The 23,667-nt window shown below is 41.6% G+C and overlaps 2 protein-coding genes across 4 annotated transcripts in view; one reads left to right on the top strand and one right to left on the bottom strand.

The window, feature by feature from the left end:
- Positions 1–738: 738 nt before the first annotated feature.
- glrx (glutaredoxin (thioltransferase)) lies at positions 739–6,504 on the top strand. The gene is made up of 3 exons (XM_061783778.1): positions 739–1,031; positions 2,267–2,398; positions 6,209–6,504. The coding sequence occupies exons 1-2, from the start codon at positions 825–827 to the stop codon at positions 2,378–2,380; spliced, it is 321 nt and encodes a 106-aa protein (XP_061639762.1). The 5' UTR covers positions 739–824; the 3' UTR covers positions 2,381–2,398; positions 6,209–6,504.
- The window catches only part of rhobtb3 (Rho related BTB domain containing 3), a 31,614-nt gene continuing 11,853 nt past the window's right edge, over positions 3,907–23,667 (bottom strand). Inside the window, exons 8-14 of one of the 3 annotated variants that reach the window (XM_061783776.1) lie at positions 16,371–16,480; positions 14,841–14,946; positions 13,835–14,008; positions 9,040–9,206; positions 8,709–8,779; positions 7,690–7,786; positions 7,231–7,359 (exon numbers count right to left, since the gene is read on the bottom strand). In XM_061783776.1, the coding sequence (XP_061639760.1) occupies positions 7,726–7,786; positions 8,709–8,779; positions 9,040–9,206; positions 13,835–14,008; positions 14,841–14,946; positions 16,371–16,480 (689 nt within the window). In that variant the 3' untranslated portion in view covers positions 7,231–7,359; positions 7,690–7,725. Of the gene's footprint in view, positions 6,334–7,230; positions 7,360–7,689; positions 7,787–8,708; positions 8,780–9,039; positions 9,207–13,834; positions 14,009–14,840; positions 14,947–16,370; positions 16,481–23,667 lie in introns of those variants that run through there. The other 2 variants (XM_061783777.1, XM_061783775.1) reach the window with 2 other exon arrangements.

The raw sequence follows: 23,667 nt of genomic DNA on the forward strand, positions 1-23,667 counted from the left end.
AATCATAAGCTGAAAGTCTCTTTCACAAACGCACAGTATATTTGTGTTTAAATGGCACAGCCTAGTGAGTAACGTCAGCTAGCGTCGAGTCAGTTTGGTTGGCATGCTCCTTGCATGTGTATTCATTTTGTATTTGTGTGTCGGACTCTGTGCTGTTCAATAAACAGCTAAAGTTCATCAGCATCAGACTCGCGTGGTGGCTTATTGGCAGCTCACTTTTCTTTCAAATTTTGGCTCGCACCAAAGCTAAATGTCAAACTAGCATTCTTGGACCTGTACTTATAGATCATTTAGAATCCTGAGAGGGAAATTTTCACCTTGTTTTTTGAAATTTACGGCCAAAAGGGTGACGACTGTGGTTGTGCCAGCCCACACTACCATTACCATTGAAGATGGTGAGCAAGATAGGGAGGGCACGGTATAAAACGCATAACATTAACGAAACAAAACAAAAGCTGAATTTAATAGCTTAATTTCTAAAAACTGCAGTCAATCGTCGCCAAAATGTATGTGGACATCTCTACGCGTGTTCACTTAAACATCGGAAAATAACACGATGGCCACAATGTTATGGATTTTTCCTCAATGGTGCAGCCACTGGGGAGCGCCATTCAAGCTAGCACCAGCACTGTTGTTGCCCCCCTTAATATACGTTCTGACGTGGAAACAGTATCCCGCAGCACTTCCACCCATTTTTGGATGACAATGTTGTGTCACGGAGGCAACGCAGTGGCTGAGCCAACGGAACCAGAAGACGCCGAGCCACAGTCGCTCCGCCTCTCCCTCCCTCTCACCCATTTGTCTTCTTCCCCCTTAAACGCAAGATGGCGCAGCAATTCGTCCAGGCTAAAATCAAAGGAGACAAAGTGGTCTTGTTCATTAAGCCCACATGCTCGTACTGTGTCACGGCCAAGGACGTGTTGTCTACGTACAAGTTCAAGCCGGGCCATCTGGAGTGTGTCGACATCAGCGCTCGGCCAGACATGGGCAGCATGCAGGACTACTTCATGGAGCTCACCGGCGCCCGCACCGTGAGTACGACCTCATACTTGCTCAGTGGGTGCCACAAACAACACGATGACAAAGTTCTAGGAAGTGTTACGTCCACATATTATTAACATAAGCTATTGCGCTCGCACGCACGACGTCAGCCAGCATTTTCAAGTGGCTAGAAAGGCAACAATCGATATGTGAGTTACCAAACAGTAAAAGGGCAACTTACTGCAGTACAACACGAGTCACTGTTGCCCCGCTCACCTCCGAATGTGCGCTCTAGTCTGTTTTTGTGGTTATGCATTTTTTTGTAGTCTCTGGCTTATAGCATTTAGCAATACCAAATTACAACGTTAAGATGATGTATAATACATGCCGTAAACGTAACGTCGTATTTGTTCTTTACTGTCGTAAAACGCTGCGAAAACTTGTAATGTTTTAAGGGCGATTCAAATTGGTATTGTGGTTATTGACCAGAAATCATATTTGCATATGGGTGTCTTGAGCAGTGACGTCTATGCAAAGGTCACAACACGCCCTTTAGTCCTTATCCACGGGTGGTTTACTAGCTCACTTTGGCTTTGTTTATTTTATTCTGGTAAAGCAACATGAAAAATGTTTCCACTTTCCAGTCTCAATGGCCGTTTCAAAAGTTTGTCAGTGAAGCGATAAAGCACTTCCACTGGCTGTCTCAATGCCCATGGGAAACCATTAGCATTTATTCGAAATCCTTCATATCCACTTTAATCTCAATGTCCACTAGTGACTATGCACTTTTTCCTCACGAGTAGACAACTTCGGGATAGTGGGGCATCTACGTTACTAGGCAAAACGGTTGACAACTGAGTGCTACTGGTACTGCTAGTGACTAGTTTTACTAGTTAACATCTAGGGCTTCACTAGTAGTACTAGTAGCATGTAGATGCCAAATAGTGCACAGTTATGCCTGATTAGTAACATGTAGTTGTCCTACTAGTATGCCGACTTTGTCCTATGAGTGAGGACAAAAAGCATACTAGTACATGGACATCACAGATTGTGAAATAAAGGAAAGCACAATAAAGAAAGCAATGTTAGTATGAGATTCAACAGGAAGGTACTTCATCCCCCGCATTGGTTTATGTTTTACCCAATGCTTATTTGGCCACTGTGGTTTATCGGCCAATATGATAGCCTTTCATTCTTAATAGCTTAGAAAAGTCGACTGCAGGTGATTATTATTTTTTTTTTAAGTTTACATACTGTCTCATTTGTGCTGTTCATTGGAATTTAGGTCCCACGGGTGTTCATTGGGGAGGAGTGTGTCGGCGGTGGCAGTGACGTGGCCGCGCTGCATAAAAGTGGCAAACTGGAGGGAATGCTGCAGTCCATTGGGGCTCTCCAGTGACCCATGCTAAACTATCAGGTAGACAAAAAGATGAATAGGATTTATGAGCCAGTGAAAGATACTCGACATGCATTGATGCCCGCATTACACAGCCTCTGTTCTGTTCTGTCTTTACAGATTATCATTCACATACATATTGAAAGAATCAGTCAAATGTACAGTACGTGCTTGATGTGAATCAGCTTTTTGTTGTTGGTGTAGTCACATGGTATCCGGGGAGATGTTGCTTTGTCAAATATGCATGACAAGAGACACGCTGAAAACAAATGGCAACTTCTGTCGTTTTTCTCTTGACCACACGGCAAAGACTGCAGCCAGTGGTCAAGCATGACCATTCACTAGCCACTAAATGAGGTACACAGTCGAAGAGCCAACACGGGAGCTGGGTCAAAAATTATGTGTAATAAATGATATTTAGTTTACTATACTGTATATCTATTGTTGTGATGTGTAGTTTTCCGTGGTGATCAAGTACATTGCATCGTAACTGTTTTATACAGTGTGATTTGATGACTCCCCAGGGCCAAAGGCTCCACTCTCTGGATTCAGTATTAAAATGCAGTTTGTGTCACAGTCCAGTGTTGAGCTGTTGTTGCCCCAACAAACTTAATTGGCGTTGATATTTCTTCTTCCTGGAGATACAACTGATCAATTAAGTGTTGATTTAGTCATGTGTTTTCACCTGGGTTAAAGGTGCTAACACATTGGCCAAAAAGTTGTACTCTATGTCAAGAGTCGGAAGTCTATCACCAAAGAGGTCCTCTTTTAAAAGATGAGTAAACGTGTTGACATGATTTTCAATGAATGTGATGCAATTTGTCCCATCCATTTTCTATAGTGCTTTGCTTCTTAAGGCTTGCGGGTGAGCTGGAGCCTTTCCCAGCTGACCCTGCGTAAGAGGCGAGGTCCCCCCCTTGGACTGGTCTCCAGCCAATCACAGGGCACATATAGACAACCAGTCACACTCACGTTCACACCTGTTGACAATTTAGTGTCTTCAGGTAACTTGTATGTTTTTGGAATGTGGGCGGAAACCGGAGTACCTTGAGAAAACCCACGCAAGCACGGGGAAAACGGGGCTTTCTGAGCTGAGATTCAAACCCATCACCTTTGACTGGGTTGAACCCCAACCTCAGAACTGTGATGCAGGTGTGCTAACCACTAAGTCACCATGCTGTCCTGTAGCTAATATAATCAGAAAAGAGATTTTACATTCTTCCTTCCAGTTGCCTCTATTCAACCTTTGCGGACAAGTAGCATAACGTTTGCAACAATGTTTACAAGGCTTGCAGTAGTTGTCTGTTTTCACCAACATGGCTCTTTAAATGCACAGCAAACATTTATGTTTCATCAACAATGTTAATTAAAGCTTTTATGAAAATCATCAGTGACACAGTAGTTAAATGAATAAAACAAAATAATTACTGTTGGACTATAAAAACTATATATATGTGTGTTATAAAACTAATTACAGCACCAATTCATCATAATTTAAAATGAAACCCACTCAAAATAGAAACTAGAAACAGAGGCATTGTGGTTTTTAATATATCAACATATGAATGAATGTGGGTGGCACAGTGAATGACTGGTTAGAGCGTCTGCCTCACAGTTCTGAGGACCGGGGTTCAATCCCCGGCCCCGCCTGTGTGGAGTTTGCATGCTCTCCCCGTGCCTGCGTGGGTTTTCTCCGGGCACTCCGGTTTCCTCCCACATCCCAAAAACATGCATGAATTGGAGACTCTAAATTGCCCGTAGGTGTGAATGTGATTGCGAATGGTTGTTTGTTTATATGTGCCCTGCGATTGGCTGGCAACCAGTTCAGGGTGTACCCCGTCTCCTGCCCGAAGATGGCTGGGATAGGCTCCAGCACTCCCGCGACCCTTGTGAGGAGAAGCGGCTAAGAAAATGGATGGATGGATGGATGGATGAATGAATGTGGACACTTCCCCTAAATTTTAATATTCCTGATTATGCAAGTGTGACAAAAGTTATTGCCTATTACTGTCTTGAATTTGGTGTATGCAGCACTCAAGTGTTTAGTACATCCATCTAGCCATCCATTTTCCATACCACGAGGGTCGCGGGCGTGCTGGAGCCTATCCCAGCTGACTCTGGGTGAGTGGTGGGGTACACTCTGAACTGGCCACCAGCCAATCGCAGGGCACACATAGACAAACAACCATTTATACCTACAGGTAATTTAGTCATCAATAAATCTACCGTGCATGTTTTTGGGATGTGGAAGGAAACTGGAGTCCCCGGAGAAAACCCACGCAGGTACGGGGAGAACATGCAAACTCCATTTCAACCCGGGTCGTCAGAACTGTGAGGCAGATGTGCTAACCAGTCGACCACCGTGCCGTCCGTGTTTAATACATTGATTGTTTCATTCTCAGCCAATTTGAAATGTCCACAACTGACACAAACTACAAACTGAATGAATGCAATGTCATGTAATAATCCAATCTGACCCTAGTTTAGATCGGAAATAATCCAATGAATATGAGCACAATAAATTATCACAATATGGAATAAAATTGGTTGTGCCTGCTGTTAGGTTATGAGAGTGACGGCTGTCTGACTGGCAGCTTTACCACCTCGCCTTCCACAATTTTTCCATGTTGTTACTGTTGGCCACAGCTCTGCTGAATGAAATTCAAATGGAGCCACTTGACAGGTTGATGCGCTATCTCCGATAGAGGCATGATATGCAAATGTTTTAATTGTGTCCACTACTTGGGAGCTACACATCCTGACACGGGAGGTGTCAAGTAGAAAAAGAAACCACAAGCTTCCTCCTGCTTGTTCAGCGTCCAGTCAAGTCATTACCCGCAACTGTTTGAAAGGGCAAGCGCATGATCCTGATGGAATGTCCAGCATTTGGATGGTTGGTTGTCCACAACATGGAGCCATTTAATGTCACTGTTTTTTTTTAGAGTCACAACAAGGTATCCACCGACCTGAAAAAGAATCTTCCACAGTGCATTTGTTTTATATTCGTACTGGTGTTTAAGGAACTGTTTGTATCGCCCTGAATGGAATAGTCTTTATGCAAAAGATGTGGAGTCACGTAAAACAACCAGATTCGATGTGAGTACAGTGGGGATCCCGCTATTCGTGGGCGATACGGACCGGGCCCAAGCGCAAATAGTGAAAATCCGTGAATAATTGACGGCCATTATAGTTGCATTGAAAAATTCTATTAATTTATTTTATTTAAGCCCCAAAATTTTTGAATTAGCAGGGATATACTGCCAATAAGCGTTTTCAGTGTTGCTTCTCCCCACCCCCAAAAAGAGAAAAAAAAATGGGGTAAAAAAAATCCACGACTCTGTGAATTTGCAGGTGGTGAACTGTGAGTATACGGGGATCCACTGTACAGTGGTACCTTGCATTTCAAGTCCCCCAATTAATGTTTTTTTTTTCATCGTGTTTTTTTATTTATTTTTAATTATTTATTTCTGGCTTCGTGTCACAAGCCAAAATTTGATTGGGGTAGTCTAATGCTTTCACATGTGGGCAAGGAGAGCAATCCATGTTGCACGGATGTCTGCTTCTGACAAAAGAAAATGTTCCCTTTCCATGAAATTACCTCCATTTCAAGTCAATTCTCAGTAATTCATTATTTCGTCATTCATTTCCCATGGAATGTTTCCAGTATGCAATATTTCCAAAATTCCCCATCTTCATTTCCCATGGAAATTTCCCAAACCTCTGTAACCCTACCAGTTAATGTCACTGCTTCCTGATTCCTTCCTTCTGGTAAAGTGACTCGAATGTGTTCGTTTTCTTTCTTCGTGTTGATTGGTCTTTCTCTGCATCCAGGTGACGTCACATGACCACGCAGCGAGATTTGCGTAGTTTGCGTCGTCGCTGCTGGTACTCGCTGAGCTCCTGCAGATAACCTCTGGACGGCCAGCGCAGCCTCTCCACCTGCTCACGCTCCTCTTCTGGAACACACACACACACATACACGACTATATACAATCTCACATCCATGTTGCTGTATCACAACTTCTTTAGTCTCTCTCTTGACCTTTGACTTTCTCTTGTGCCCGTCCAACTAAAAATAAGCCTTGTGTGTATAAGGAATGATAATAAAATATAACGCTGGGACCACAGTGCAGTTTTCCTTTCAGTTACTCAACTGCAGAGTTGTATGTTTTTAAAGGTAATGTGTCTATATTAAAGAGGAGGCTTTTATTAGTACAAATGAATTTTTATGTCATTTATTAATACTGTTAATATATTTATTTTTGAACTTTTACTTTAATGTTATTAATGTACTTAAAATGTTACAATACATATGTACTGTCCGTATTTTTGTAAGAAAAGCACTCATGTACGTATATGTAGATATACAGATATAGTAATGTATGTACACTACTGTTTAAAACTTTCGGAAAAGTTTTTTTTTAATTTTATTTTTTTTAAGAAAATCACTTTTTTCCCCAATACGATAAGTTAATCATACAGTCGAGACGTTAATGAGGAAAAAAAAATAAAAAATACATTTCTAAGTGACCCCAAACAATGGCTGTTTTCATGGAAAAGATGAAATTGTCTTGGCTTACTTTTGAACAGTAGTATTGTATATTAAACTGTATATTGTGTGTCCCATAAAAATGTGTGTGTGTGCACAATGCATCAAGATTTAAAACGCCACCACTGTTCGTTTGGTTATGATGTCTTCTAAATTGCATGGCACTGGCAGTGTTATTGATTTTTATTTTATTTTTTGGGGTGTGAGCAGGGGGTCATTTTAGGTAAAAGACAGACTCTGTGATTAATTGAGGCATGTCTATTTCAAACTACATGCCTCATCTTGGTTTCACAGCAGCAAGATTAACACTATGGAGTGGCTAGCTCAGTGCCCGGACCTAAATCCAATAGAGAATTTGTCGGGTCTCATGAAATATTTGTGCAATGTCGTCCTGGGCTGGAATAGAAGTTCACAGGTGCCAGAAGTTGGAAGACTGCATGCAACACAGATATGAAGACGTTTTTAGAAACAGTGGTTATCTGACTAAATATGAGTATCAACAGGATTCACAAGAAAGCAAATCTTAAAGCATTTTTCAGTTTATCCAGTAAATACAGTATTTGTGTAATGAAAAAGTCAAGACTACTATTTTTGAAATAGCCTAATTGTTCCTTTATCTTCCCTTTCTGTAAAGTATTAACACGTATACATTTTTCAATTGTTTATTTGAAATAGAATGTGCAGTGTTCCCAATGCATTTGCATGTGTAGAAATACGCAACTGTACATCAAATGACACTGGTCCCCATGTAATGCACACTGACCTGTGAGCTCCAGGAAGTCAGGTTTGTGACTGAAGATCAGGTAGTTGTTGGCGATGAAGTGGAGGAGCCACACGTACAGCTGCTCTGCATTGTGACACTATCGGTCAGAGGAAACAACAATTTGACCTCGAATGGTGTTTGAACACATACCAGGGGTGCCCACAGGTACAAGGTAGCCCCCAATGACCACCTGAGTAGCTCGCGGGCCTAGTGGAAAAAATAGCTCACCAGTGATAGGACATTGTGTTTTCCAAGGAATGTCGTAGAAGTGATCATTTGACAATGTAAACACTTGCAAATATTTAGAAAGGAAGTGTTGCATATGAAAATGTATCTGTTTTGTTCCTTTTTAAAATCATTGTTGATATGTATTGTGAAAAATCATTAACATTATTTGTGTCTTCACCTAGATGAATATCATTAGATTTGAATAATAACACAATTAAAGGTTATTTAAGCATATTTATTATTACAGAAGTGTGTATCAAACTTGGTAGCCCTTTGCATTAATTAGTACCCAAGTATCTTTCAGCTTCAAAATATCTTGTTGCCCCCTGCATTCTACAATCAAAGCAAGTCGTATGGCCCGGGAGCTACGTGTGGCCCAAACTGTTCTTTAATTCAGCCAACTGAGCATTTACACAGTCCCCTATTTGTTGCATTAAATTAGCTGGGGTTTACCCGTGAAAAGTGGTTAGTTTATTTTACAAATGTAATTATTAAATAATTGTTTAATTGATTTATTATAGCGGCACGGTGAGTGACTGGTTAGCACATCTGCCTCACAGTTCTGAGGACCGGGGTTCAAATCCCGGCCCCGCCTGTGTGGAGTTTGCATGTTCTCCCCGTGCCTGGGTGGGTTTTCTCCGGGCACTACGGTTTCCTCCCACATCCCAAAAAAAAACATTCGTGGTAGGTTGATTGAAGACTCTAATTTGCCCGTGGGTTTGAATGTGAGTGCGAATGGTTGTTTGTTTATATGTGCCCTGCGATTGGCTGGCAACCAGTTCAGGGCGTACCCCGCCTCCTGCCCGATGACAGCTGGGATAGGCTCCAGCACGCCCGCGACCCTAGTGAGGAGAAGCGGCTCCTGAAAATGGATGGATGGATGGATGAATAAATTTAACATAAAACATGTAAAATTAGAATGAATTATGATTATATTTGAACTTCTGCAAATGATCTGGTCCCGTTTGTTTGTTTTAAAAATCAAATGCGGCCCTTGAGCAAGTTTGCCCACCCCTGTTTTAAACTAAAAAAAGTCAATGGCAAACCAAATTTCAAAAGATTAGGGATCTCCAAAACAAAGTCACCCATTACTTTGACCTTCCCAAAATTCAAAGCACTGACCTTTGCCTGTCGGAGGAGTCGAATCACGCTGATGCCAGTTGACGCCAGCTCTCTACTGGGCATACTCTGTAGGTAAGCGCACACACACACTTCGCACAGATGCTGCAGCCGTTTCACCTGGTACATCTCTGCACACACCAGCACGGCCATGGCCTGCAACACGCTGGCTATCAACAAAAAAAGCACAACGCTAAGTGTCAGTGCAGTCTGTTGCAGGCTGCGGAGAGGTGACACATTTATAGGGAAAACCTGTGAGGTGAGCAGTGTTCTCATCCACAGGGCAGAACAGGGCACTGAATATTCTGAAAATTGCTCACAATTAAGCTCTATGCTTCCTTTCACTTCAAATTGGAAGCAGTCGTTAAGTAGCGATAGTCAAATTTTACACAGGTTTAACATCAGGTTCATAGTCACTACATTTTGTCAACTAAAATAGTGATTCCCAACCAGTGTGCTGTGGCACACTAGTGTGGCGTGCGAAATTATCCAATATCTATTAATTGGTCCAAAAATAAACCACAAACGATGTATTATCTTTCCTCTATCGATGTCAGCAACATTAGTGACAGGAAAAACAATTAAACGTGCCTCCATTAGATGGCAGAAGGTACATAATTAAACTGTGTATCCACTTTTTGTGACATTTTTGTTTGGTGGTGTGCCATGAGATTTTTCTAATGTAAAATGTGTGCCTTGGCTCAATAAAGGTTGGAAACAGTGAGATAAAACATTTTTAGGACTTTGGTGATTAGGACTAGTTTACAGCTCATGCTGCCCCCAAACGGCTGAATATCCATACCCATAAAGCAGCATAATAACAAAGATAAATCATATTGTGGTTTACGTATTGTGCAGTATTGCAGATATTGTATTGTTAAAAGGGCTCAAATGTTAGCTATATTCTATTTATACAGTGCACCTCCGTTTTCAAGGGGGATACATTCCAGACCCACCCGCAATAGATGAAAATCCCTAATAGAGAGACATAGTTTTACACCTCCCACACACTTTAAACACAACTACATCAGAACGCACTTAAACATATTCAACCACACTTATAAAACATAGTGTAAACGTATTTGAAAACCAAAAAACGCAATCATAAAATGGATAGAAAATACTGTACATCATGTAGTGTGCGTGTTAAAAATGTTGCGTCTGCATGTGAGTGTTTGGGAATGAGCTGTGGCTGACAGCAGCTTTGGCATGAGTGCGCTCCTTGCGTTTGTATGTTTTACTGCTCTCTCAACGTACAATAAATGGCTGAAAAGTGCACTGGCAACTGTGGCTCGCATTTCCCACATGTTAGGGCATTACAGCAGGGGTGTCAAACTCATTTTAGTTCAGGGGCCCCATTCACCCAAATTGGATCTCAAGTGGGCCAACCAGTATCTGTGGCCTAATAAGCTAGATAAATAACAACAATTATGAAATGTTCCCCTTTTTTTTTGTGTGTGCAAACAATTACAAGTATTTGAAAAATATGCATTTATTATTTGGTAACATTTATTGATTAATTATCTTGTTGCAAATCTTATGAGCAATCTGAAACTCCTTAACAGAAATGAGTGCAATTTCAACAATATTATGAATCAGTTACATTACATTACACATGTGCAACTTACAGATCAAAGTGGATCTATGTACAGTTCTGTTTATAAAACAACTTGTTATGATCTAGAAAGCATTTCAAATTTACATAAATGTCGACATCAACTGACTCAGAACTGTATTCTTCACAGTGCAAAGGTGGCACAACCTTTTATATGAATTAGGCCTACTTTGCTTCTGAAAGTTGGCCTCTTTTAGTCTTCGCAAGTGAATCAATATCTGGTGTCAAATCCTGAGTAGCAATCAAATTCAGAATGTCATTTAAGTGTGACATCCATTGGACAAGATCAGTAACAACAATTACTTTTATTGAAAAATTGCAGTCATTGTGGTCTCTACCCCAAAGGACCAGATTGGATGCCCTAATGGGCTGCGGGCCTTAGGTATAATGTAAAAAAAAAAAATTAAGTTCAAAATGTTTAGATTAAGAGGGGGCGCAAACGATTTAACCTTTATTTAGCCAGGGAAAGCGATTGAGAACAGTCTCATTTGCGATGCTGATCTTTTATAATCATTTGAAGAAATAACCAGATTGTGCATTTATTTGCTCGATGTCCCAAAAGATTTAATGGATCGTATTTAATAAAACCATATGGTTTTAATGGTCAATACTACATAACGTGGTCAATAGCTGCACACTTTATGCTTGTGTGTCAGCTCTGAGGTCAGGTCTCATTTACTGACAGCAAGTATCCTGTTGCTCTTACCAAGATTTCAAAAGACAACCTCACGGACATGCGTGCAGCACCATTATGTAATGTCACTATGTAAACAAAAATATCTCCTAACATAAGCTGACTGCTGTCATTCAAACATCCCCCTTGGTATGCTTTATTTCCTCTAATGAACTGCTTGCTTTCATGCACCGCAGTGGACAGGAGATATCCTTGATACAGTTTTTCTTTCAGGCCTCATAATATTGTAAAATAGCAAATCAACATACTGTATATTTTCCAATCAATGTGCATAGAATGTACTGTATGCAAATGTCTGGTACGGAGATAAATTGTACCTTGGTGAAGTAACCTTGCTTTGCCCTTGAATTCTGGTCTGTTACACTACAGTCAGCAGCTGCAGCCTCTGGAGTTTTTTCATCGCTTCAATTCTCATGACTCAAAATGAAACGCTATATTTGGAAACCAACCTTCTTACCCTCCTTGTACAAAACTGTATCTTTGTTGGCTTCTGTTGGAGTTATAGGTTATTGTATACTTGTCGACTTGCCCCCCCCCCCCAAAAAAAATATCACACTACATTATCCTATTATTGTTACTAAGAAATAATTTTTAAATTGACTATATTGCACCAGGCTATAGTAAGGTGAGCCCCAACCGTTGTATTGTCTTGTTTATGGGGGACAGGAGTTGTGGTAGCACACAGATGCTAAACAACAACACTTAAATCACTCAAAATGCTGCATCAAGCCAAGTCAACCATGAAGAGGCCTGTGTCTCACGTTGCCAAAGATATGTTGACTGCCTCTTTAAGTGTTTTATTTCAGCAGCAACTATGTTAAATTGCTATTGTAATATTGTTTACAATGACTTTGCAGTTGCATACGACCTTTTAAAGTCATCGTAAGCACGTCATGGTCTCAGCATCATCACTGGAGAGAATAATGGTTTGTAATTACTTTGAAATGCAAAATAAAGTGTGGCAGATAGAGGAAGAGGGACAAAAAAAAAGCAACAACACGTCTGGGCCTGTGATCTGGCGCAAATGAAGTAGCGATGCCACGGGTGGATGTTGTCATGGCTAAATGTAATTTCATATTAAAAGCTGTTCTTTTTGCGCCCCCGGGGAGCGACACGGGCAGTATGTTGCAGTGACACGAATGGTTGATGCAACTTGTCATCTGTGCTTGTATTGTAGGCTGCATTCAGTGAGTGAGGCCTCCAGGAAAACACTGCAGCGGCACACTCAAGTCATTTTTCATCCAGCATTTCTGCTTATTAATTGGCTCCTTTAAATAGATGTCCACTAGTTTTCCAAAATTGTAACCAAAATATTTGATATCATCACCATATGTGGTGGAACCTCTGAGGTTGAACATTATCTGTTCTAGAACGGTGGTCAACCTCCGATCTGTTTAGCTTTAGAAAATAATAGAAATTGAATTAATCCATTCCAGGGGCAACACCGACATGAAATCACTATTAACCCAATATTAAAGATTAAAAATGATTAACTGTATTACGAATGTAAAAATAAGTTAGCCACTGTGTGATAGTCACCTGCTATTCGCTTTGCCGCGAAAAGCAAAAAAAAAAAGAGTAATTGACATCCCCCTTAAAATATTTTATAACTGCCTATATTGATAATTTAAACCGTAAATATACGACAAACTATGATTTCAAACAGTTTCATATCATTTCAAACTCATTTAAATTAACCTTAAAAAAAATTTGCTTTTTTTTTTTTTTTTTAATGTACCAGAAGTGCACGAGAACTGCACATGCACATGTGGTGAAGACTCTCTGGAACTTCCATGAACAACCCAGGCTAAACTTGGAACCTCCCCAACATAGAGAGCTTGTCTTTCAGTTGCAATGTATCTCATCAACATACAGGACTTGCTTGACACCAATTACTGTACTAATTTGACCACGGCTTTGGCGTCATTTTAGGGCGTTTCAGAAATAGCACATAGCCTTTAATTGTCTGAGTTTTTCAGCAAACAGCTTGGGACAGATTCCACAGTTAAAAAAATAAAATTTAAAAAAACAGCTGAATTCATGAATAGTGAACCGCAAGTATGTGGGGGATTACTATATATGAAAACCTTTGTGGCCTGACTTAACTTTGACGATGTATGACAGATGAAGTGACTGATGTGTAGATTTTTTTCAGGTTGAAAATTGTACAACTTCAGGGGGTCAAGTTGCAGGATTAGGCAAAAAAAATAGCCCAACAAAACTTTATGCACAGGTGGTGCACAGGCCAATTTTGCCGTAGATATAGCTGATGGTGCCAATTCAGTGTTTTTTGTTTGTTTGTTTGTTTTTATTTAGAGTGAGTTTCTTTTTTTTTTTTACTTTTGACTGCATGAATAGTAACGGCAACATTCAGGATAGGCAGGACATGAGTATTTATAAAGGCATTGTATTTGTTTCTGAATCAAAAACATTGGGTGAGACTTGCTTTTTTTTTTCATGGAAACGTGGTTTGTAAGCAGTAAACATACCAGGACAACAAGAGTCAGTGTAGAGGTACTCCAGGAATGACAGAAAGGTATCTGAAGAGACGCCATGGATTGGCACCACTCGACTCCGGGCCTCTGCGTACTTCCCGCTAAACATGGCCGCCATGACGTCACAGCGTGCTACCAGCACTGCTCGGTGGGCTGGCAATACACTCCCTTGCATAAAAAACATCATACACACAGTTAATTTACACTGCAATTGGTGTGAAGTCGTGGTGTGAATTCCTGTGCATTATAATGACCAACAATTTAAATGAGCATTTGCTCATCAGCAAATGAACTCTTGTTTGTTGAAGACGTTTCACCTTTAATCCAAAAGGCTTCTTCAGTTCTAAAGCCTAACAAGTTTAAAAAGGCCTTTTGGATTAAAAGTGTATTGTCGCCTCAGTTGAAATGGGTGAGTGAGAATCGACAATATTTGCTCATGATTGGCCTTCCAAAAGGTGGAATGCAAAACTCATTAAGCCTAAGTCAAGCACTCCAAATATACAGTGGTGTAAAACGCTTCCTTGAGCTTCATGGCAGTGGTTGGCAGAGCAAAGTGCGCTCCAATTTAGCTGGAGCTATGAGTAATGAGCTTTCATAATGGGTTATTGAAAGCAACAAGAAATAGTGACACATGGAGCCAGCGCACAAGGCGGGACAGTGCCATTCATACCCAATGACAGCTCCGCCAGCACTCAAGCTGCAATTATTCTTGCAAAAATGAACAGAATACCCTCGCAAAATAATCCTAAACTGGTTTGAACTCACAGATACAAGGAGAAGAGCTGTCCTTGTTGTCAACTTGTTATCTAGGGGTCTTTTAAAAACCATACAGTGGGATGGAACACAACTTCTCCTTTGGACTGTTTTATCTTATTTTATCTTCTTATGGATGACCAGGCCTGTGCAGGCTCATAATTCAATCAAGTCTGATAAAATGTGATCTTCCTCTCCCGTGTGACTGTGCATTCATTTGTGAATGTTAATTACAGCATCAACCCACCCTGCACCATGAAGATGACATCCGAATAAAGAGGGGAATTGAAGAGGTTGACGAGAGTCTGGGGGCCAAGCTGGGAAGCGCGTACACTCGGGGTGTCTCTGGTGCCCTGCACATGCACACAAACATGCACGCATGAAGCCAAAGGAGGTGAACCGTGAGTTAACACCTGAGCTGGATGTCAGGTTGTTACTAGGCAATTGCTATTCTGAACATTTATCCGACTTCCCCAGTGGAATACATATGGCACCTGTGATAGTCTCACGTAGCGCTGGCCAGACACAGTTGAATTGCAATGCCAAGCGCATCATAATAAAGCTGGAAACCAGGTGCTTATTTTTAAATCCCGTCCATTGAGCTATTTAACAAATGCCAGTGCTGGCAATAATACGGTACAGTGACAACATCAGGTAACTCAAGATCAGTTTGAAATGACATTGTCAGAGAGGTATTAATTTAGCAATCTGTTTGCAGTTGGAAGTGCTGCAGGGCACTGCATCAAACGGAGAGGTGTCTCCTGCCCCTACCAGCTTTTATTAATTTACACTGCAGGTCCAAGCGCCCGAGTCCGATTAAATATCTATTTCAAACTTTTTTGACAGTCTATTTCCATGGACCTTCAAGTGAAACATATCCGAAATAGCTCTGCTTACACTGAAGGAACTCAGGAAACAATCCGCATATGCAGATGCCCAAATTGCACGTAATTGCACATGTCAACACCACAGTAGTAAACAATAATAAATAAATGATGCAAAAATACAAAAATCAATAAATACCCAAATTGTGCCAATAGAGAAAAAAAAAGTCACATCAACCATGTAGTGTAAATGCAGACGTATTATGATATAGTGTAGTTGTACATTTTGATACAACTCTTGTATTGGATCTCATCCGATTGTGCAGGTGTACCTTGTGTGGCCAGTGCACATTATGGTATGTAATTTTCACAGCGTGTGGAAGCAGCAGTGTGGACAGGGTTGTTGGTGTGTGTGAATGGATTGTTTGATAATTGTCAAACAGCATCTGACTGGACAAATAGAGAGATTCATCATGTCTCAGCTAGTCCAAACACATCCATCTTTATGAAGCTCCAGTTCTTCGAAATGGGCTGGTGCGAAGGCCACCTGCCACTTCTCCTAATCTCCCTCTAAACTGAAAGGAAGAAATCCTGCTGACGAATTTCGTGCCTTCCCTGTATGAAGACCTGAAGGCCAATTTGAGTGCATGTCTTGTTTATTTACTTTTAATTCCCACAGTATCCGAGAGGTGATTATGGTGACTAATTATGTAAATATGCTAATTATAACAGCACTGTGTCAAAACAAGATCTCACTGATGAAGGCCAATTTAAAAACATGTTTATAGAATCTAAGAACAGGTTTCTCATATCACAGATTAGAGTTACTGTATTTAACACCTTATTTGGTGAGGGCAGAGATATTGTAGTTGTAAGGTAAAATCTCTTGGGGGTACACTGTCGGTATGAGGGAAGTGGCAGAGAAAATGTGAAAGGACAAATTTAGAATTCACCCTTTCTCTGCCAATAAGTGATCGTATGCGCTCCATAAGCTGAGCCACTGCAAGCGAGTTCTTCAGCTTCTCTTCCAAGGCCTCCTGGAGGTGCTCCCACTCCCACGCACCTACAAAACATCAAGAGATGCATTGATTCTGTGGACCTCAAAAAGTACATAGTTTATTGAAATACATCTCAAAGTCCTCAGCTGCAGGCCCTGTTGTAACGGCCACCCACATACCTGACATTGATTGTCAAAAGAATACCCAATATGTGTTACAGAATGATCATCAGTTCAGTTTAGTTTTGTTTCAATTTAAAGTTGACTCATTTGCCATTTGGTCTGTTAGAAAATTTAAAACACAGTACTGTTCATTTTCAATTGGGTTTATATTGCACGTAAAAGTTAAATAAACAAACTACCCAAATAAATGTTTTAAAAAATGTTCTTAAAGATTAAATGCAAATGTGTTGAAAATAAAAGTTAAATACAACTGAACTGTACTTAGGCAGTGATTCTTTTGTGTGCCACTAGAGGGAGACCCTGTACCACTAGTGGAACTTGTACTACACTTTGAGAGTCACTGATCTAATCAGATCTAATCCAAAGGCTGCATTAAAAATTATGTCTTTACAATTACAACAGTACAGTGTATCAGTCATTATTGTGTCATTGTTTTTCTTATATTCAATCATACAGTATGTAAAGGAATATTTAATGTTTCAAATACAGTGGAATACTTGTGTAAAAGGGATCCAAAATATCCCCTCTGAGACTGCTTCTCTTTTTTTTCGATTACTATTAGGTTGACATCAGCCTGTCATGGATGTCTTCATAGATCATCTGCTCGATGGTGCACAGAATTATGGATGGGGTCCAAGACAGGAGCTGCAATGTTCTTCTTTGAGAAAGAGAGAGAACTAAGAGGAACAATAGGGTTAATACTGAAATTATTGATTTTTTTTTATTTTTTTTTTTACTAACATCATGCACATCTCCCAAGAGTTGTTGAAGTCTTGTGAGATTTTGTGGCCCCATGCGTTAATTGTTCCTGTCCATATTGTTATGAGTGTGTGCATTAACTATACGTCGGCTAGCTTGGCATTTGTGAATTTATTTCATGAAACTCTGACTGTGGCTTGTGTATTGAACAGTGGCATTCCGGTCATGTTCACTGTATCACTGAGCAATTTGGTGACTTACCAAATGCATACATTGAAATTTCTCAATAAGGTCTCTTTTTCTGCAAAGTAAAAGACCCAATTTGTCTTTATGTGAGTCACTACTGCCCCATTTTCGTTAAATAGCTAATAATGCTAACTGTACCAGAGATGTGCAAGTGAATAACTGCACTACACCGATCAATTTAAAAAAAAAATCTACAAATGCACTGAATCCGCAATAAGTGAACATTAAATAGTGGTTGTCTTATTTATACGAGGTATTTCAGAAAAGTCACAAAATGAGTATTTCAAACCCAAACTACACACTATGAGTTTTTCCCTTCTGTGTGGGCCAGAAGACCAACCAGCACAATGACAAAGAGATCCTGCGGCATTTGCTTTGTTCAGTGTGCGAGAAGAGGCGAGAATTGTGGCAACACAACTCGTGGCTGCTTCACCATGATAGCGCACCTGCTCAAAAGGTCCAGAGCATCCAACAGTTCCAGGCCAAGAAGAACATTGCCATGCTGGAGCCTGGCTTGTGTGATATTTTTCTTCTTTCCCAAGCTCAAGGGAGTAATCCTGTTTTCACAATATAGACAACATCAAAATCCTACCATGAGTGCATGAAGGCGTGGCAGATAAGGTTGGGATTAATTCGAAGGAGAAAACTTGTAGTTTGGACTTGAAATACTGTATATCGTTCGCGACACCAGTCCTGGAACCTTTCTGATACACGTCATACACTAGGTTGGACGGTCAAGAAAGTTAAAACGTATGATTAATCAGCCCAGCTGCAATTAGCTCCCCCTATATCACGTCATCTGAGGATGAGTAATTCTATTTTATTTTAGTTTAGTTTTATTTAGTCAAATTATACAGCTGTTAACCTATAATTGGATGACAAACTGTTAACTGTATATTTTTCCCCTGGACACACAAATAAACATCATATTAGTGCTGAAATTAGACATTGGAATAGAATAAATGGAATAGATGAATACAAATTCTTTTTGCAGCATGATGGCATATTGATTTGCACGTCAGCCTAATAGTCGAGGGATTCTCATTCGAATCACAGCTCCAGTCCTCCTGTGTGGCGTTTGTATGTTCTCCGCATGCTTGCGTGGGTTTTCGCCATGTACGTCGGTTTCCTTCCACATTCCAAAACATGCTTCTTAAAAAAACAAAAAACAAACAAACACTATTGTTCACTGCCTTAATTCACAATCTGACTGTTCAATAACATACAATAATCCCTTCGTGCTCAATGTGATACATGTCCATATACTGTATACACATAGTATAATAAGCCATTGACAAATCATATTAAATCAGCAGCACACTACAAAAGGAGACACAGTCTTACAGTGTTAGCATCAACCTAGTAAAATCATGGCCTCTATGACACACACACGCACACACACACATACTGACAAACCAGAGCGTGAAATTATTTCAGGGAAGGAGGGGATTTTTTTTTTCTTACAGACACAATATTATTCTAGGGTGGAAAATCTGCTAAAATGACGAGTCAAAAGGCAAAGTATTGTTTATAGCCTTCCAACAAATGAAAATCAAACAATAGCTCCTGATGTGCTTTCTTGTTTCCTTGGGCAATGCAGAGTACACAAATAGTATATGAGATTAGCCATTTATACAAATATAGCAATGCATGTGAGGTTGGAGATTCAATTCGAAACACCATGTTAAAGGTTAACAGTCATTTTTTTACACAACATGTAACATTGTCTCCTTGCAGTGCTTGGTGGAAATGTGACGTTCATATTCTGCTCTTGCTTCCCCACCCCATAAACTCAAAAGCAGCACACACTTGTCATAGTATCCTCCATGCTACACTTCCATCCTCACTCCCCATTCTTTTTTTACCTTCTTCTCAACTTTTCCCTCATTCCTCTGCCATCCTTGTCCTCTACCACATGAGAAGAATCCACAATGCACACTGCCCCACCTGTCTTTAAGGAGTAAACACTTCTTCTTCATGCAGTCCTTTAAACAGACTGAGTCTAACCCTATAATCTGCTGAGCTCTCACAGCTGTTGGTGTTTCTCCTGCAAGCGCGATAGCAAATGTAAGCATATGTGTGTTCATCAACACTGTGCTCATAAACACATGAAAGGGTGCAAATCACGCACGCAATTTTTGCACGACACACAGTCTTTGATGAAGTGCACCACACTCTGACACATAGCGAGCACAGTACTGCTGACCTCTGAGAAGATTTTCATGAAACGCATAGTCCATCATACGCTTGTTAAACTAGACTTCATGTGCTATAGGAAATGCACTAGTGGAGAAGTCTTTGGCTGCACGTAGCTCGATTTACATATTCTTTAGATGTGATGTTTGTATGTCTTAAGTATTAAGGAGTATTAGGGGCACTCAAAAGGAAGTAAAAATACTACAAAGAAAAGAAGTCATAAAATTATGAATTGTTATTTTACGAGAAAAAGAAAGTTGTAATATTACAAGAAAAGTTCTCATTTTACATGAATTAAAGTTGTAATTATACAAGGTCACAAAATTAAGAGAATAAAGTTGAAGTATTACAAGAATATACTCGTAATTTTATCTGGAAAAGACTGATAATTGTACAAGAATAAAGTTATAATATTGCGAGACTAAAGTTGTAATTTTACATGAATGAAAGTTGGAATTTTAAAAGAACAAAGTTGTCATATTATGAGGATGAGTAAAAATATCACGAGAAAAAGTCTTTCACGAATCAGAAGTTTAACAGTTCCCTGTGCCTTTCAGCTGTTGCTGCTTCTTGCATTCAGATAATTAGATGCGTGGTGGTGCCAGTGTCAGGACCGGGACATTGCTTTCACCACAAAGGTGATGGTAAACTTCACACTCTGGTAAACAGCTTCCCGCTATCCCCTGCATTCTGCCTCCTTTAAGCCTCGGTTACTACTTCAGAAGCCTGTAAATTCACTGGTCAACATCCCACATCGGTACCTTACACAAGACACTGAGCCAGGAAAATGCAGTGAAAAAGCCACCAGTGTGAAAGGAGCTATAATTATATGATAATAAAAATGTAACATTATGAATTAAGTTGCTATTTTATAAGGGAAAAGTTTGTATATTTGGAGAATAAGCTCACATTGTTACGAGTAGTCGCGTACAACAATGGTCCTCGTAACCAACAACGCCAATCCAATTATAAATCAGAATCATGGAATGACCGCAACTCTAATTTGCGCCAAACTTACATGTCGAAACAGGGTACATGCAATGACCAGCCTAAACCTGACTCGTCTAACCGAGACCCTAAAACGGCTAGTGACTACCGTGAAAAGGGCTCCCGAACTAACAGCTCCCAAAGGGAAGAATTACTTGAGGTGCACCGCAGCCTGTCCAAAGCCAAAAAGCAGGGACCCGTCATTATGACTAGGCCTGACAGAGTCGAACACAGAGGCCACAGAGGACGCGATAGGTCAACCAGGTAACCTCCATTTTTCCCCCAATGACCTGCCAAGTGCCTCTGTGACCCCGGCCGACTCCACAACGACCTCACCTCGCCATAACTTTGTGACGGCCAATCCTTAGACCCCTCTCGTACCGTCCTAATCGTCTGACTAGACCCAGGCTAGGCTCATGACTCGCGTGACATTGCACTACTGAATAACGTTCTGCCATTCCGACAGCTTTTGGGTGAACTAACCGCTAAAGGTACTTCTCGGAAGTTCTATTTAACCGTAACACTTGAGCATGAACTTGTCCGCGAAGCTCTGAATGACGCCGGGACATAACAGACATCACTGTTATGTCCCACGTTGTGTTCAATCAACTTCTGACATTGGTACAAGCCAGTGGCCGTGACCTTCAACTGCAACGCTGCGTACTAACTATCCGCGCATTTTTGGTGACTACCACCGAGCTAAACACCTTAACTATTCTTCACTGGACAATTGGCCCATGACGCTAGTCCATCCGGTCTATGTGTCTCCAATTGAATCCGTCCCCCTGCTCATCGGCCAAGACCTGCTGTGCCGCTTTGAGCACACTAATTGATAAAAAAATCTTCAGCTGTGGGCGCAGGTGGAACAGGCATTGCCACCACCAACTTGGGAACTGTCCTAAGACCAGTGCCTGGTATTGGACCACTCGGAGGACTGCGACCTGTCAGACCGCACTCCTTCAAGTGAAGACACCCCCATTGACGACACTGCCGAGTCCCCTGTAGCCACCTCACCACCGCTGAACAGACTTAGAGAACGCGACACGTTTCTCTGCCATCTTGTGCAACCCCAGCATGAAGAGCGCTACTGCCTCAATGTTGCTGGTGGGATTAATGACTGCCCGACAGACAACGTCATCCTGGCCTGGTGGGCGGACAAATTGGCAATTTCTCAGGCACTTTTTGACACCCTACGACTTAAGCATCCTGACCTTCAATTAACACTGAAAACCTTCCGCTTTCCCGTTAATACCGCGCCGCCATCTGCCGTGACTGCAGTGGGCGTGTGCACCCTGAACCTGCAATGGAACGATCGCTCGTTGACTCACTGCTTCCTAGTGATCCCCAAGTTGCCGCATAAAACGCAGAGGTACTTGTTCGACTGGCCGTTCAAGTTGACACCATTAACAATGTTTTGTGGTCGCGCGCTAATAGCGATTCCGCTAACCGTGTTTTTCAACCATTAAAACCATCCCCGACACTTGCGAAGTTTTGAGCGAAGACGAAGTTACAGTAAAAGCATTGACTGTTAACTTCCCTATTCAACTGTTCGCGCGCGCTAACCAATCAGTAACCGGTCCTCATGCGTTCGTTCAGCGTTCGACCTGGGTTTGTCGCTGCATGCCACACCCCTCCGAGACGCTTCCCAGACCACCGTGCTGCTAATTTACAACTACACACGGAGCGACATCCACATCCCCAGATCTACTAGGCTTGGCCTCTTGAGCTGCTCCGACTTCTACAATTTCACTCTCACGGTCCCCGTGATTGGTCACCTCCCACTAGACCTCTCCCCATTGCCTAGCTCTGGTGGAGTACAAGTCACTGTTCCTTCGCGACACATTGCTATCGTTCCAGTGGGACCTACTGAGGGTGATGACATCTTCAGAGTGGACCTGGCTGCAGACCAACACCTGGTGATCCATACGCTCAGTACAATCCCAATGGCACCCGAAACCGCGTCACCCACAACTCCTCCCACTCCCTCATACTTCTCGGAAACCAACTCACCGACAACGGTAACACCGTGTGATAGTCACCTGCTCCCTTTTCCCGACTTCAAAATGCACGTGCAGCAGGTCCTGCCAGGTGCTGACGCCCTGAGTTCCGATGAAGAACGACAGCGTTTGCGGAAGGTGCTAATCAAACACGTTGCTTCGATCTCTAAAGACTCACTACACTGCACCCTAACTGACATCTACTTGGCACCTTCCCTCTCCTTGATTGACGAGTCAGGTTCTACACCTGACTGCTGGTGGGGGACCACCCCTTTTTGGCTGGGCATAAAGGGCGAAGCCCCCTTTGTTGAGTGCTGGCGCTCGTTCGACCAACTTGCCAACGACTGGCTCAGGCAGGAAGCCCCACCTCTCACCACGAGGTGGCGAGGACACATCGGACCCTTCCTCGCCGCAGGGCATCCTGCCAGCGCGCTCCCGAGCTACCCTTTTGGGTGCCTTGGGCAGCTCATGGGCAAGCTCCGTTGGAAAGGAAGCAGACAGTGCACGTCTGCTCCGAACATCTTGCAAACAGAGACTCTTTTTCCTGCTGTTTTTTTTCCTTCCTCCTTTTCCGCCAAATCCACCTGTTCCCCGTGCAGACCAAACATTCGGGAGATCAACCAGCCTGCCTAAATTGTGTTCCATCTAAAAGTACAGATTAGTGCATCTTTGGGTTTAAATGAACGAGAACAAGAACCCCCAGCTATATGCATTGTCATCACTTGCTCATTCCCAACCTCACATCACAAGTCAGTCTCCTTTGCCAATATTCTTTTCCCCTAAATTAATTACGTTTTTTTCCAAACCAATATACGCTACACTAGATTCCATCCATCCATCCATTTTCCGTACCGCTTATCCTCACTAGGGTCGCGGGCGTACCGGAGCTATCCCAGCTGACTCTGGGCGAGAGGCGGGGTACACCCTGAACTGGTTGCCAGCCAA

Source organism: Phyllopteryx taeniolatus, chromosome 9 (assembly GCF_024500385.1).
Source record: "Phyllopteryx taeniolatus isolate TA_2022b chromosome 9, UOR_Ptae_1.2, whole genome shotgun sequence".
NCBI classification, from domain to species: domain Eukaryota; kingdom Metazoa; phylum Chordata; class Actinopteri; order Syngnathiformes; family Syngnathidae; genus Phyllopteryx; species Phyllopteryx taeniolatus.